The sequence below is a fragment of the Caretta caretta genome, chromosome 18 (assembly GCF_965140235.1).
Source record: "Caretta caretta isolate rCarCar2 chromosome 18, rCarCar1.hap1, whole genome shotgun sequence".
In the NCBI taxonomy this organism is placed as follows: Eukaryota; Metazoa; Chordata; order Testudines; family Cheloniidae; genus Caretta; species Caretta caretta.
This window is the reverse complement of record NC_134223.1, coordinates 44086-58700: the sequence shown is the minus strand read 5'-3', so window position 1 is coordinate 58700 and position 14615 is coordinate 44086. Positions and strand designations below refer to the sequence as shown.

General features: G+C 48.8%; 1 protein-coding gene across 21 annotated transcripts in view; it reads left to right on the top strand.

Annotated features, from left to right (window-relative positions):
• The window catches only part of HP1BP3 (heterochromatin protein 1 binding protein 3), an 80737-nt gene extending 74922 nt beyond the window's left edge, over positions 1-5815 (top strand). For 20 of the 21 annotated variants that reach the window (XM_048824634.2, XM_048824630.2, XM_048824622.2 and 17 more), the window contains 3 exons: positions 1-112; positions 2450-2584; positions 4620-5815. In XM_048824634.2, the coding sequence (XP_048680591.1) occupies positions 1-112; positions 2450-2584; positions 4620-4905 (533 nt within the window). In that variant the 3' untranslated portion in view covers positions 4906-5815. The remainder of the gene's footprint in view (positions 113-2449; positions 2585-4619) is intronic. The other variant, XM_048824637.2, reaches the window with a different exon arrangement.
• The last annotated feature ends 8800 nt before the right edge of the window (positions 5816-14615 follow it).

The window sequence follows — 14615 nt, the reverse complement described above, 5'->3', positions numbered from 1 at the left end:
TACATCTACTGAAGAGAACCCTGCAGAAATGTGAGAAGAATGGCTGGATGGAGCAGATCTCTGGGAAGGGTTTCAGTGGCACCTTCCAGCTCTGCTTCCCTTATTACCCCAGGTAAAGAGCCCTCCGTTGACAGGTGGTCATGCACAGCATTTCACAAACCATTAGTCCAGCCATGTTTAACGTGTTGATGTTCACAGGACCAATATTTTTGCCTTGGAAGATTTTTTTTTTTTTTTAATAGGGTTTAACAACCGTGATTATGCCCAACATTGTATAACCCGTATCATTCTAGGTTCTGATGATAACAAATCTGATTAAACATTACGATGGCTTTACCAACCAAGAAACTCTTCAGGAAAATAACTTCCAACTTATCTGTATGTGTGTCTATATATGTTCCATTCTATGCATCCGATGAAGTGGGCTGTAGCCCACGAAAGCTTATGCTTTAATAAATTTGTTAGTCTCTAAGGTGCCACAAGTACTCCTGTTCTTTTATTAATCTTCAAGTCCATCATGGCTTCAGCACAGCTGCCTGGGATCATAGAAGATTAGAATCCTAGAATATCAGGGTTGGAAGGGACCTCAGGAGGTCATCTAGTCCAACCCCCTGCTCAAAGCAGAAATAATCCCCAACTAAATCATCCCATCAAGGGCTTTGTCAAGCCTGACCTTAAAAACCTCTAAGGAAGGAGATTCCACCACCTCCCTAGGTAACCCTTTCCAGTGCATCACTCCTAGTGAAAATGTTTTTCCTAATATCCAACCTAAACCTCCCCCACTGCAACTTGAGACCATTACTCCTTGTTCTGTCATCTGGTACGACTGAGAACAGTCTAGCTCCATCCTCTTTGGAACCCCCTTTCAGGTAGTTGAAAGCAGCTATCGAATCATAGAATATCAGAGTTGGCTTGGACCTCAGGAGGTCATCTAGTCCAACCCCCTGCTTAAAGCAGGACCAATCCCCAATTTTTGCCCCAGATCCTTAAATGGCCCCCTCAAGGATTGAACTCACAACCCTGGGTTTAACAGGCCAATGCTCAAACCACTGAGCTATCCCTCCCGCAAGCGTTGCTCTGCACTGCTCCTGGGAGACTGCTTAAGAAAACCCCTCTAATTACCAACCTGCCCTGGCCTCGTGTAGCTTAGCAGAACTGATACGATGTCCCCTCATTCTTCTCTTCTGCAGACTAAACAATCCCAGTTTCCTCAGTCTCTCCTCATAAGTCATGTGCTCCAGCCCCCTAATCATTTTTGTAGCCCTCTGCTGGACTTTAGAACTTTTTCACATCCTTCTTGTAGTGTGGGGCCCAAAACTGGACACAGTACTCCAGATGAGGCTTCACCAATGCCAAATAGAGGGGAATACTCACTTCCCTCGATCTGCCGGCAGTGCTCCTACTAATGCAGCCTAATATGCCATTAGCCTTCTTGGCAACAAGGGCACACTGTTGACTTATATCCAGCTTCTCGTCCACTGAAGTTCCCAGGTCCTTTTCTGCAGAACTGCCACTTAGCCAGTCAGTTCCCAGCCTGTAGCAGTGCATGGGATTCTTCCTTCTGAAGTGCAGAACTCTGCACTTGTCCGTGTTGAACCTCATCAGCATATCTACCTCTCCCCCCAGCTTAGTGTCATCCGCGAACTTGCTGAGTGTGCAATCCATCCCATCATCCAGATCATTAATGAAGATGTTGTACAAAACCAGCCCCAGGAACAACCCCTGGGGCACTTCACTTGATACTGGCTGCCAGCTAGACATCCAGCTGTTGATCATTACCTGTTGAGCCCAACGATCTAGCCAGCTTTCTATCCACCTTATAGTCCATTCATCCAATCCATACTACTTTAACTTGCTGGCAAGAAGACTGTATCAAAAGCTTTGCTAAAGTCAAGGTAAATCATGTCCACCGCTTTCCCCGTATTCATAGTGCAAATTATCTCCTCATAGAAGACAATCAGGTTGGTCAGGAATGACTTGCCCTTGGCGAATCCATGTTGACTGTTCCTGATCACCTTCCTCTCCTCCAAGTGCTTCAAAATGAATTCCTTTAGGACCTGCTCCATGATCAGTGAGAACCTGGACTTAAACTGCCATCCCCCTGCTATGTCTGCAATGGGAGGAAGCAATGTGTAAGAGAGCTTGAGGCAGGACTGCTTAGGGGAGAGATGGGGCTGTGGCATGTCCATTAATTTGCAGCCAGCTTGACTTCATCCACCTTGGCCCTTCCGTAGCAGCACTTCATTGATTTCTACATATTTAGCCGCATGCATGGAAATCAGCATCATGTGTAAGTCCACAGTGTGTGGAAGCTCAAACTAGCTAGGTTTTACTTTAACAAAATGGGCAACTAGTCCTGGCAATGCAGGGTCAATCAGTGGCTCCCTTTCAGCCATCTGACACTGAACTTTGTATTCTTTGACATGAGTTAACAAGATTACTTTTGTAGCCCAGGTGTGCTGTTCCCAGAGAAGCAGCAGCAGGAGGAGGATTCTGAGGAATCTGAGGAGGAGGAAGAGGAGGCAGAAGAGGAGTCTGAGGAGGAAGAAGAGTCAGAGGAGGAAGAACCACCTCCAAAGAAAAGGTATAGAGCTGAAAATTAATGGGCTTGTAAGCCTGCATGGCCGTACCTACTGGTCCATCTTTGAGGGAGGCCATGCCTCCTCACTGTCACATACCTGTAAAGTTGATCTCAAAAACAGGGAATTAGCTTGCATCTAGTATTCAGGCCCTCAGGCTGGGCAGAGCGATAAGGCTGAGCCCTGGACCCTCAGTCAGGGCAGGGCAGCAAAGCAGTCTAGGGCTCAGTGCACGGTAGACCAACACAGGCCTCTTGGCCTACGGTGGGGAGGCTTCCACCCCAGGGGTAGGGTGGCATGGGATGTGGGCCCAACTGACTCCACCACATCCCAGCCTAGGGCCCTAACAGTGGCAGAGTGGTCCGCCCGCAACACGCTGACCTAGGATCAGGCCAGCACTTAACCAGATGGTCGTCTAGTTCCCCGGGCTACTTCCTACATCCCTGGGGTTTGGTATCTCTGTAATGTGGGGATCCTTTGTCTCCTTGGGGAGCTCTGGCCAGTCATCAGGTGGCAGCCCCAGCAGCTCCTTGGTGTCTCGGTTGGCCGGTGGCCCTGGGAACTCTGGCCAGTTCTCAGGCGGCAGCCCCCACAGCTACTCAGCATCTTGGTCAGCTAGCAGCCCAGGGAGATCTGGCCAGTCCTCAGCACGGTGGGGTTCCTCTAAAGGTTCCAGCAGCAGGCAGGATGCATCTGTCTCCCTTGGCGTCTCCAGCCCAACTGAGCTGCAGGGCCTGCCTTTTGTACTTCCTCTTCCTGTCCTGCCTGGGGCAGGCTTGGCCTTCCTGGTTCTGCACACCAGCGGGCATGTTGTGGTCCTCCCTGTCCTTCCCTCTGAGGGAAGCCACACCTCCTCATTACAGGGCTTCTCCGGTATGACATACTAAAAAGTATGACTGACTTGCAGTTACAGACTTCATGGGAATCATGGCTCTTCAGCAGCAGGCTCCAGCAAAACGTCATAGTGCAGGGACGACTCAAACATTGGATCGTCCATGAAAGAACTGAGGTCATGATTAACCAGAGTTTGGGGCAATTGATTGGAACTTTATCATGGCTGTGGTAAAGTTCTTTAGGACTAGGGCTACTTGCTGAGAATTGGTTAGTCACCATTAGTACTAAATATATGCTACAGAAGACTCTAGTGAGGCTGTGGGTTGGTGTGCCAACATTTCACCTTTGGAGGCTAGAGGTCAAATTCTATAGTGTTCAATCTCTGGCAGTGGATAATTATCCACAGATAGTCATTACTGCTGCAGAGAGGCCCAGGACTGGAATAGCAGGGGATGATAAAGGTATTTGCAAGGTGGTGTATAGTTTTTTTTGTGGTTGGAGGCTATGGGCACTGTCGGGATTAGGACTCTATCATGGTAGGTGCTGTACACACGTGGTCAGTGTGCACCTTGCCAGACTCTAGTGATAGTCTTTTACTCAATTTCATAAAAGCTGAGATGGGCCTGTTCTTATTCTTTGTACCATATTTAGTGTCCATTTCCTTTTTCCATTTAGCTTCTCATGTTTCTTCTGTGCTTTAGGAAAGGTTGTGGTCTCACTTTAAAAGCTGGGGACGTTTTAATGATATCTGATAAATACAGGATAAGTTTACTTTTCTCTCTTCTGGCTGGTGTATTTACTGTTCTAAAGCCAAATGAAACTGTTCTTACTTCAAATGTACATTTACGCTGAGTGGCTATATTAGTAACAAACCCAACACAAAGGAAAGCTCTAAGATGCTTGGGTTGCATGACTCAGACTCCTGAATGACAGGCACTATTCATAGGGTTATATGCTAACAAAGGAGATACAAAGTTAGATCATCATGGGGACTGTTAAGAGCTTTACATTGTGATCTTGCTTAAAAGATTTTCTTGCTCTTGGGAGTCTGGCTACTCAAATTGAGGTGGATCATTGCAAGCTGGGTCCTCCATGTTAAAGATGAAGGAGGCTGAAATCTGCTCCATTTTATATCCATTAACCCGTGGGCTCTAGGCAAGTTTTGGTGCCTTAGTACTAAATTCTCTTGTCCTTTCTTCCTGACAGGATGCAGATGCGATCTCCCCCAAAATCCCGGAGCAGGGCCCCCCCAGTGAAACGAAGAGAATCCAAACCCAAGCCAAGAAAGGCCCCTGCAGCCCGCCGGGGGAAAGCAAAGCCCGCACCCAAGGTCAAAACCCCTGCCAAAAAAGCCAGACCAGCAGCCCCATCAATCAAGAGGCCCTCTGGTAGCAGCTCTTCCAAGAAACCAGCAGCGAGCGGGAGGAGAGAAGCGAAATCCCCTACCAAGGGCAAATCCACCATGAGGAAGTCTCTCCGGGCAAAAAAGTAAACTTTTCCAATGTGTCAGGGAATCCCATGGTCAAATCTACAATCTTGTTTTATAACGTCAACGTGCATTTGTATTTTAGTTCTAATGCTTAAACACTTCTTAATTTTTTTTTTTTTTCTTGAATGATGGGGAAAAGCTGAAAACTAAGTCAAACCAACCCGAGTTAGATCTAGATGCCCTGTGCCTGCCCTCCTCCTGGAACAAGTCGTCTTTAGTTTTTGCAATAATTTTAGGGCTTTTCTAGAGTGTGTAATCTGTACATTTTATGGTGTTTGTTTTGGGTTTTTGCTTTCAGAACTTGTTCAAAAAAGAGTTTTATATCTTTACACAGCAGGAACAGGATCAGTGGGGAAATGTAACTCTGAAGTGAAAAGACAAAACTGCAGGAGTTTTCTCCTTAGATTTCCTGCATGGTAACTAACACAAAGGGTTCCTAATGCTTCTGTGGAGAAGCAAAATATATACAATGCTCGCACTGAATTCTGAAGGTGCTTCTCTCTGCATGGCCATTGTAGTGATTTGCTAAGGAGATGTTTTGTTTGGCCGCTTCAGACCAACAGGTTCCCCTTGAAAATGAGTCTGATCTCAGAGTGAATGCAAAACATTCTGACCCATCTGATGTCAAAGGGGTCCCAGAATGGGCAATCTCCTGAGATTCAGTTAGCCAGGTTGTCGTGATTTGAGTAAGCGATTCCACACATCCTCCATCTGTTACCTAATACCAAAATATATACAAGTCATCTTTAATCCAATTTTGAAATCTTTTTTAAAAGATGAAGAACCTGAGTTTTCACTTCTTGTTTGCGCTTTTTAAAAAAAAAAAAAAAAAGTGAGAGTTCTTTAACTCCTAGTGTAGAGTTGTTAAGTGATGAACATGCAGTTTGCTAAAATAAAATGAAACTAGATTCCAGCCCTGTTTTGTGTGCTGCTTCCTCTCCGAAGTTTTCTCAGATTCTTTAGGTGAGATCTAGAAGGAGAGTGGGATTACCATAGAGATCAATGTAGAGGCCCATTTTATTTAACATTTTGTTAAAGGGATACCATCAGCTCGAAATCTGGTCCTTGTTAATGAGTTTTGGATATCCTCCCCGCCCCCGCTTCCCAACTCCCCTATCAAACTCTGTAATTTTACACTCACTCTTTAAAACTCTTCTCCCCCTCCTTCTCTGTGAAGACCATTGTGAACTGGGGAAATTGGTATAGTCAGTTTCCCCTGTATAGTCAGTATTGAGTGAAATGAACTCCCGCAGGAACTAAGGACCATCACAAAACCTCATCACCTTCCACTCCAAATGCATGGTGCATTTTCTTCCATCCGCCTTCTCTAACATAAACTCAGAACATACACAGCCATGTACATTTGAAAAACCAAAACTCTTGCCAAAACACTGCACGTGCAATCCTCTCCTAGAATGAGGATGAGAATATGAATGAACCTCATGTGACACATAATGATAGATAGGAAAGTGCTTGAGTGTATGATGGTGTTGTGTGGTATAAAACCTGAGAACAATACAAAATAAACTGAAAAAAGTGGTATTTTCCTCCATTCCTTTACAAGTAACCAAAGATAACTACAAGCAACAAGAGTGGATTTAAAAAATAGACAAAAGTGACTTACATTGTTGGCGCCCCTTTAATTGTCCGAAAGAGGCTATAAACAGCAGCTAATGAAATTCAGATGATACTAGACTGGGAGAAGTTGAAAGTATCTGTGAAAACCAAAACAGTCTACAGGTGCATAGAACAATTTAAATCATGGTTAGTAAATTACAAAGTGAGGGGGGAAAGTAGAAACTACTGTATCTGGGGACAAACCCCAAAAGGCAGAAACTCAGTGGGAGGGAGAAACTAGAGAAGCTTAATGCTAAGAGAACAGCCTTTTAGAGGTGTGTGCATTCCTTGAAAGGGAGCTGGAGGTTTTGAGAGAGGTGAAGGAACTCTTCTTTTCAAGCAGATATTCACACCTGTGTTATTGCTTGAAGTAGTTACTCAGACTCTGTGCCTGCATTACGCTCTTGATGTGGGGGAGCCTACCCACTGTCAGTACTGCTTCTGCAGGAAAGGGGGACAAAAGGAAAGTACTGTCAATCCCACTGCCTCCTCCCAACCAGTTGCTGGGCTGCAGTCTCCCTTGGCTTTCTCTGTGGGATGGTACAACTTGACCACTAGCAAAGTTTTGATATCCTTGCTCTCGCCCATATATGTTGCAGACACTGAACTGTGCCATCACTAAGCAAATCTAGTAGAAGTCTGCTGATAATGGAGATCACCTCTGTTTACACACTGATTATTTGTAATGATCCTTGCCAGGAAAGGAAAGATGCAAAACGGCATGTGTCTGATGTATTTCATTTCAAATTTTACCTACTGCCGACTTAACCTTTTGAGCTGTGTCTCAAGGAGATGGCAAAGTGATGTTAATGACACTCAATTAGAACATAATATGGGATACCTGTAAAATAGCACAGTGCAGTTGGCCTTTACTTTCCATCACCGCATCAGTATAAAAAATGAAAACTCTCTAAAACTCAGATCATGTTCGTGTAGGTTTTAATGGGACAGGAATGTTATTCCATCTGTGGGGCTGCAGACAAAAAATCTTGCTGCTCCGAGGAATAACTTCCTCACAATAACTTCCCCACATTAACAGCCCTGCAGGTAACTAATATAAGATCCATATACACCAACATAGCTGAATAGAGAGAGAGAGGGTGAAGAATGCAGCCTGCCACAGGTAGGTGTGTCAAAGGTTGCTGCTGCTCAGAGAATAGTGTTGGGCATGCTAGCCTTAAAAACAGCCTGAGTCAAACTAAGGCCATTTCAGTCTATAGTGTTCAGAAGTATGTGTAATATGCTGGTGCCAGGGATTTGAACTCTTACAACAATGCTATAGAATATTTTGCTGTGGGGCTCCTGCAGTCTCTCCTATTGAAGTAGTGCCACTTTAATTAAACAATAGAATATCTGGCTATTAATTGGGCTAGAGAGAGCATTAAGATGACTCGCTACCCTAGTGGTTAAGGCACTCAGATGGGAGGTGGCAAATCCCTGTTCAAATCCCTTCTCCCAGTCTCGTGGGGGAGGACTTGAATGGAGGGTCTCCCACATCCTGGGGTGAGTACCCTGGCCACTAGGCTAAAGACTGTAAGGGAACTTCTCTGCCCTTGGCAGTTTAGTGTGAACTCACCTGAGGACCTGATCTTGTAGGTGTGCTCAGAGGCTGCCTTCCAGATCTGTCTTCTTGGGCAGCCGGATGCCTGTCTCTCCCAGTTTGTGAATCACTCTGGGGCTTAGCTGGACACCTAGCTCTTTCTACCTCGAGGGAGGTAGCCCTGAGGAAAAAACAGGTGCTAAGTGAGTTTAGGGACCTACAGGATTTGGCACCAGTAGAGTGGGTATTTTGTGGATTGCAACAGTCCCTAAAAAGGGGACTTAGGTGCTTATATACCTTCATGGATCCCACCTTCCAAACTCCTGGGAAAAGCATGGAGCAAGCCTTACACTCAGCCACAAGTTCATTCGCTCCTCTGACAATTTGCCAAAAACAGAAAATGGGACTTAGCTAAAATTTTCCATCCATGGATGGTTAAAATATGCATATTCTACTGCACTGTAGTAGAAAACAGAATTTGAGTCGCTGATATTGAATACATCCTCTAAATAACTGACTCCAAAGCTGCTATTTTGTTGGTATTTGCATAGGCTCTTCACTTGGCTAGGCAGTCTTTCCAGAACACATCAGTGCTAGCTTTTGCTGATAGATGCTAAAGTGAAAAGTTCAGGTTTGTTTTGTGAGAGCATATGGGCATTTGTGATTTCCATTTCTGGTATGTTATTTTTATCTTGGGTGAGATGCACTGTGTTTTATGTGCTATGGAACTTCTGGGGTTGTTTGTAAAGTTACAGTCTTCTGTCTCAAAACACAGACTCCTAGGATTTTCATGCCATTTCTGTGTATCTTCCCAGATGCCTTTCCCGTAGCAGTTTTCCTGAACATTAACTTCCAGCTTCCACTAGCTGCAGATCCAGAAGCACAGTGATAAGTTCTTCTTCAAGTGCTTGTTCACATCCATACCACATTAGGTGTGCGCACGTTGTGTGCATGAGCATCGGAAACTTTTTCCCTTAGCGGCTCGCTTCGGGCTGGCGGGGCCCCGTGTGGCGCCACTGCACTGTGCATATATACCCCTGCCGCCCGACCCCTCCAGTTCCTCCTTACCGTCCGTGGCGGTGTTGGAACAACCTCTCTTTCTTGGATGTGAGCAGGCCCTTAGCCTTTCTCATAGATAACTGTTATCAGTTAGCATATTTCCTCATCCCCAAGGCTAAAGGGGGACTTCGTCCCATTTTAGACCTGCGCGGGCTCAACAAGTTCCTGGTCAAGGACCAGTTCCGCATGATCTCTCTGGACACCATCATCCCTTCCCTAGATCCGGGAGACTGATACACTGCCCTCAACATGAAGGAAGCGTTTGTTTATATCACCATCCACCCAGCACATTGGCTGTTCCTGCACTTCACCGTGGGCCAAGATCATTTGCGGTTCTCCTGTTCAGTCTAGCCGCGGCCCCACGAAATGCATGGTGGTGGTGGCGGCCTTCTTACGGAGGCAGAGGGTCCGGGTTTACCCGTACGTCAACGACTGGCTCCTGGCTGGTCGATCCGAAGCAGAAGTGCGGGGCCACATGGAGGTGGCCCTGAGATTGTTCCGCGAGCTGGGGCTCCTGGTCAACGTCCCCAAGTCCACTCTCATGCCCACACAGAAAGTGGAATTCATAGGGGCGCTCCTGGACGCGGTGCAGGCCAGGGCAAGCCTTCCAGTATCCTGATTCCGGGCTATCCAGCAAGCGGTGGTCTCCCTGCGCCAGTTTCCAACTACAATGGCCAGATGCTGCCTGCAATTGCTGGGCCACATGGCAACATGCACACACGTGGTCAGGCATGCCAGACTGAGACTCAGGACTCTGCAGGCATGGCTCGCTTGGGTGTACCACACAGGCAGGGACCCCCTTGACTTGGTAGTGACAGCCCCAAGGGACGTGCTGGACTCCCTGCTGTGGTGGCAGTCCCAGCCTGTGGTTTGCGAAGGCATCCCCTTTGCCGCCCCACAACCAGACCTGATGCTGGTGACGGACGTGTCAGACCACGGATGCGGGGCTCACCTCGGGGACCTCAGGACTCAGGGCTTGTGGTCGGGAGCAGAGTGGTTGCTCCATATCAATGTGAAGGAGCTCAGGGCCTGCAAGACTTTTCACGCCACTCTGGTCACAGCGTGACAGTTCTGATAGACAACACTACAGCCATGTTCTATATAAACAAGCACGGCGGTACCCGTTCCTTGCCTCTCTGTCACGAGGCTCTCCTCCTTTAGGACTTTTGTACAGCCCACGCCATTCACCTCGCGGCGTCGTATCTCCCGGGGGTGCGAAACAAGCTGGCAGACTACCTCAGCAGGTCGTATCACATGCACGAGTAGACGCTCAGAGCGGATGTCGTGCTTTCGCTCTTCCGCAGGTGGGGGTTTCCCCAGGTAGACCTGTTTGCCACTAGGGCTAACTCCTAGTGCCCTCAGTTCTGCTCGTTTCAGGGCCACAGCCCGGGCTCAGTCGCAGATGCGTTTGCGATCCCGTGGGGAGGGGGCTTGATGTATGCTTTTCCCCTGCTGCCCTTGATACACAAGGTCCTCCTCAAGGAACGCAAGGACAGGGCGGCAGTGGTCCTCATTGCCCCGGCGTGGCCCCGCCAGCACTGATACACAACACTCCTAGAGCTGTCAGTGGAGGCCCGGTAGTCCTGCCCCTACACTGGGACCTCATCACACAGGACGGCGGGTGGCTTCTCCACCCTGACCTGCAATCACTACACCTGACGGCGTGGAAGCTCTGTGACTAAATGCCTTGGAGAGCCGGTGCTCCCTTCCTGTACAGCAGATTCTGCTTGGCAGTAGGAAGCCCTCCAGCAATGTGGCCAAGTGGAAAAGGTTCTCGTGTGGGTGTGAGCCCCAACAGGTGCGGCCATGCTAGGCCCCGGTGCAAGCCATCCTCGAGTACCTCCTGCACCTCAAACAGCAGGGGCTGGCCCCGTCCTCACTCAGAGTGCATCTGGTGGCCATCTCCGCCTTCCAGCCGGGGTTTTTGGTGGGCTCGGTGTTTTCCCACCCAGTGGTGGGACAGTTCCTTAAAGGATTGGAGAGGATGTTTCCATACTCAGGCCCTCCCCAGTCCCTCCTTGGAACCTTAACTTGGTCCTCCCTAAGCTCATGGGACCCCCGTTTGAGCCCCTCGCTACCTGCTCCCTCCTCCACTTTTCCTGGAAGGTGGCATTGCTAGTGGCCATTACCTTGGCCAAAAGGGTGTCTGAGCTGAGGGCTCTCACCTCTGAGCTACCGTATACAGTGTTTCACAAGGATAAGGTGCAGTTTCGACCGCACCCCAAGTTCCTCCCTAAAGTGGTCTCGCAATTCCATTTGGGCCAAGACATTTGTCTGCCGGTGTTTTTTCCAAAACCCCATACGGACCCAAGTCACCGCAACCTACACACCCTGGATGTCCGTCGAGCACCTGTGTTCTATTTGGAGCACACCAAGCCCTTTTGTAAATCAGCGCAGCTGTTCGTGGATGTAGCCGAGAGAATGAAAGTGGAATGAGTGGCTCTCGTCTTGGATTACAAGCTGCATCCGGGCATGCTATGAGCTCGCAGGTGTTCCGGCCCTGGCAGTCACGGCCCACTCGACCAGGGTGCAAGCAACTTCCACGGCTTTCCTGACACAGGTCCCAATCCAGGAGATCTGCAAAGCAGCCACCTGGTCCTTGGTGCACACCTTGAAGACCCACTATGTGGTCAACCAGCAAGCCAGAAAGGACGCAGCAGTTGGCAGAGCGGTCCTCCAATCAGTTGTTCTGTGACTCCTACCCTCCTCCAGAGGTAAGCTTGTGATTCACCTATTGTGGAATGGACGTGAACAAGCACTCAAAGATGAAAGAACGGTTACTTACCTTCTCATAACTGTTGTTCTTCGATATGTGGTGTTCATGTCCATTCCACCACCCACCCTCCTACCCCTCTGTCGGAGTCACCAGCAAGAAGAAACTGGAGGGGGTCGGGCCGGCAGGGGTATATATGCACAGCGCAGTGGCGCCACTCAGGGGCCCCACCCGCCCAACAGGAGCCGCTAAGGGGAAAAGTTTCCAACGCTCGTGCACGCAACACGTGCACACCTAATGTGGAATGGACGTGAACTACACATCTCAAAGAACAACAGTTACGAGAAGGTAAGTAATCATTCTTTTTGAATCATGCTGGAATTTCATTATTATGAAGATTGAGTGTGACTTTGCAACATGTCCAGATCTCTTGCCTTACAAAATGTCTCGTTGCCACAAATATGCTGTCTCCAAGCTTATTGCTTAAGAACCGTCTGTTGTCTCTGCCTTGATTACACACTCGTAACCTGAATCTGTTGCATAAATCTTCCAATGGTATGTCACCTTTCTTAACTCTGGATCCAAATGACCTTTTATTTCATCATCTTACATGAGGATTTGCTTTCATTGCCACTGCCAGAAAACTCAGTAATGGTGACAGCCCAAGATTTTCCTGTTCTACTTTAGTTCACTGTTTCTGGCAAACTGAATAACAAAGTTATGGCCCCATTTGGTCTGTGAGAGCCAGACTTCCTTGTAAAGTTTCATTTGGCTAATGCTTTGAGTGCAGTGTTACTAAGGGGTTAGTCTTTCCAAACAGTGGATGTAAAATTTAGTCTGGGAAGTGGCATGCACTTAGATAATAGCTGTGCAACTATTTACTGTAGTAGGAGGAGAGCCTGAGACATAATCCCTTGTATCAGAGGCCTGCTATGAGGCAGGACCTGCTCACAGAATCTGGCAAGAACAGGGTTGATATTGCAGAAATACACATTCCTAAGAAGTGCTAGTCACAGAGTACTCACGCAAACACATCCCGATATCAAGGCTGGTACAAAAACATTGCCCAAGGATAACAGGAACACACTGAACCCTCCCTAAGGTCAGGATGGCAGTATGTAACGGAGATGTTTTGACTGAACCAATATATACAAAATGATGGGTACTAACTAGCGACGTTGGGGGGCAGTAGTACTAACTTGTTGGTATTACGGTATAAAGATGTATCGCAGAGGGAGTATCTTTGTCCAGCCGAGGTGGGAATGGAAAGTCCCACCATTCGCTGAGCTGTGTCCATTATCACGGGCATACATGTCGTTGTCGTCGTCGTCGTCGAGTCATTGCTTATGTGTATTCCACAATAGGTGTGCGCGCTTGGTGCCAGAAGTTTTTCCCCTAGCAGTACCTGTAGGGGGGGAGCATGCCCCCGCAACCCCTGGAGGGGCGCCTGCCTGGTGCGGTATAAGGGGAGCTGCATGCTCCCCCCACCCTCAGTACCTTCTTGCCATCAATGAAGGTGCGTCGGAACTGCTCTGCTCCAGCTTTGCTGTAGCTTGTCCCCAGAACTGTTTGTTCGTTCAGTGTTAGTACCTGTTGTTAGTTAGCTGTTTAGTTAGTTTAGTCAGTGAGCCCAGGCCAGGACATGCCCCGCACCCCGGGGTTTAAGTTGTGTGGCTCTTGTAGGCATTCTATGCCAAGAAGTGACCCACACGCAGACTGTTTGCGCTGTTTGGGAGAAACCCATATCAGTGAAAGGTGCAAGATTTGCAAGTCGTTTAAGCCTTGGACTAAAAGCGAAAGGGACATTAGGCTCCGGGCCATCCTGATGAAGTCGGCACTGACCCCGACTCTAGCATGCCACTCCAAACCGGTACCCGGCACCATGGCATTGGTATGCAGTGATCCTCCGGTGCCATCCACCAGTTGGCACCACTCCCCATCCACGGGGCACACCAAGAGGGCCAGGAAGACTCCCTCTTCGCAGCAGCACCGAGGGAAGCCTCAGACAGAGGCTAGGCCCATGTCGAGCAGTCCTCAATCCCCACTGGGCCCCAGGCCTCTCCGGATGTCCAGATGCCATCCACGCCTGAAGCCCTCCAGGCGGCCCAGGACGTTATGTACATGCCGGTGCCTGGAGCACCGCCGATGTTGGCCCCATGCTCCAGAGGCAAGCTGCCTCTGGGATCTCCACAGTCGCCTCTGGCCTGGTTCCAGTCTCAGTTGAGGGAACGTTCCCAATGCTGTTCACCGCCTAGCAACTGCTCGGGGCAGAGTTCATGTGGATCGCCCTTTACACCAACCAGAATGTCTGGCTGGGTACCATCCAGCTGGAACTCTCAGCACCACTTGTCCTCAAGGAGCGAATATTGACAGGACCGCTGCGGGCATCGCCAACGGTCCTCATCTCGGAGAGGGTACTGCAGTCGGTCACAGCATGGTCAGCAACGCCATTCCCGCTTGGACTCCTGCTCCAAGTCTACACCAAGACATCGCAGCTCTGGGCATCACGGGTCCGCCTATCAAGGCCATTCGTGGAGCAGCTGTTACCTTTGGTACCGGTCCTCCACATTGAGATCGTGGTCCCGTGGCTTTCGTAGATCCCAGCACTGCCGCTGCTTCTGGTCCAGAGACAGCAGCAGATCTTACGCCAGTCCGGTCTCCATTCGTAGCCGTAACTTCAATGGGGCAGGCCAGCCAACCCAAACAGCTGGTCCCGCTGGTGCCACAGCGGGTGCAGTGGCACTGAGCAGCGTGGCCGGCCCAATGGTACCAGTGGGCACTGTG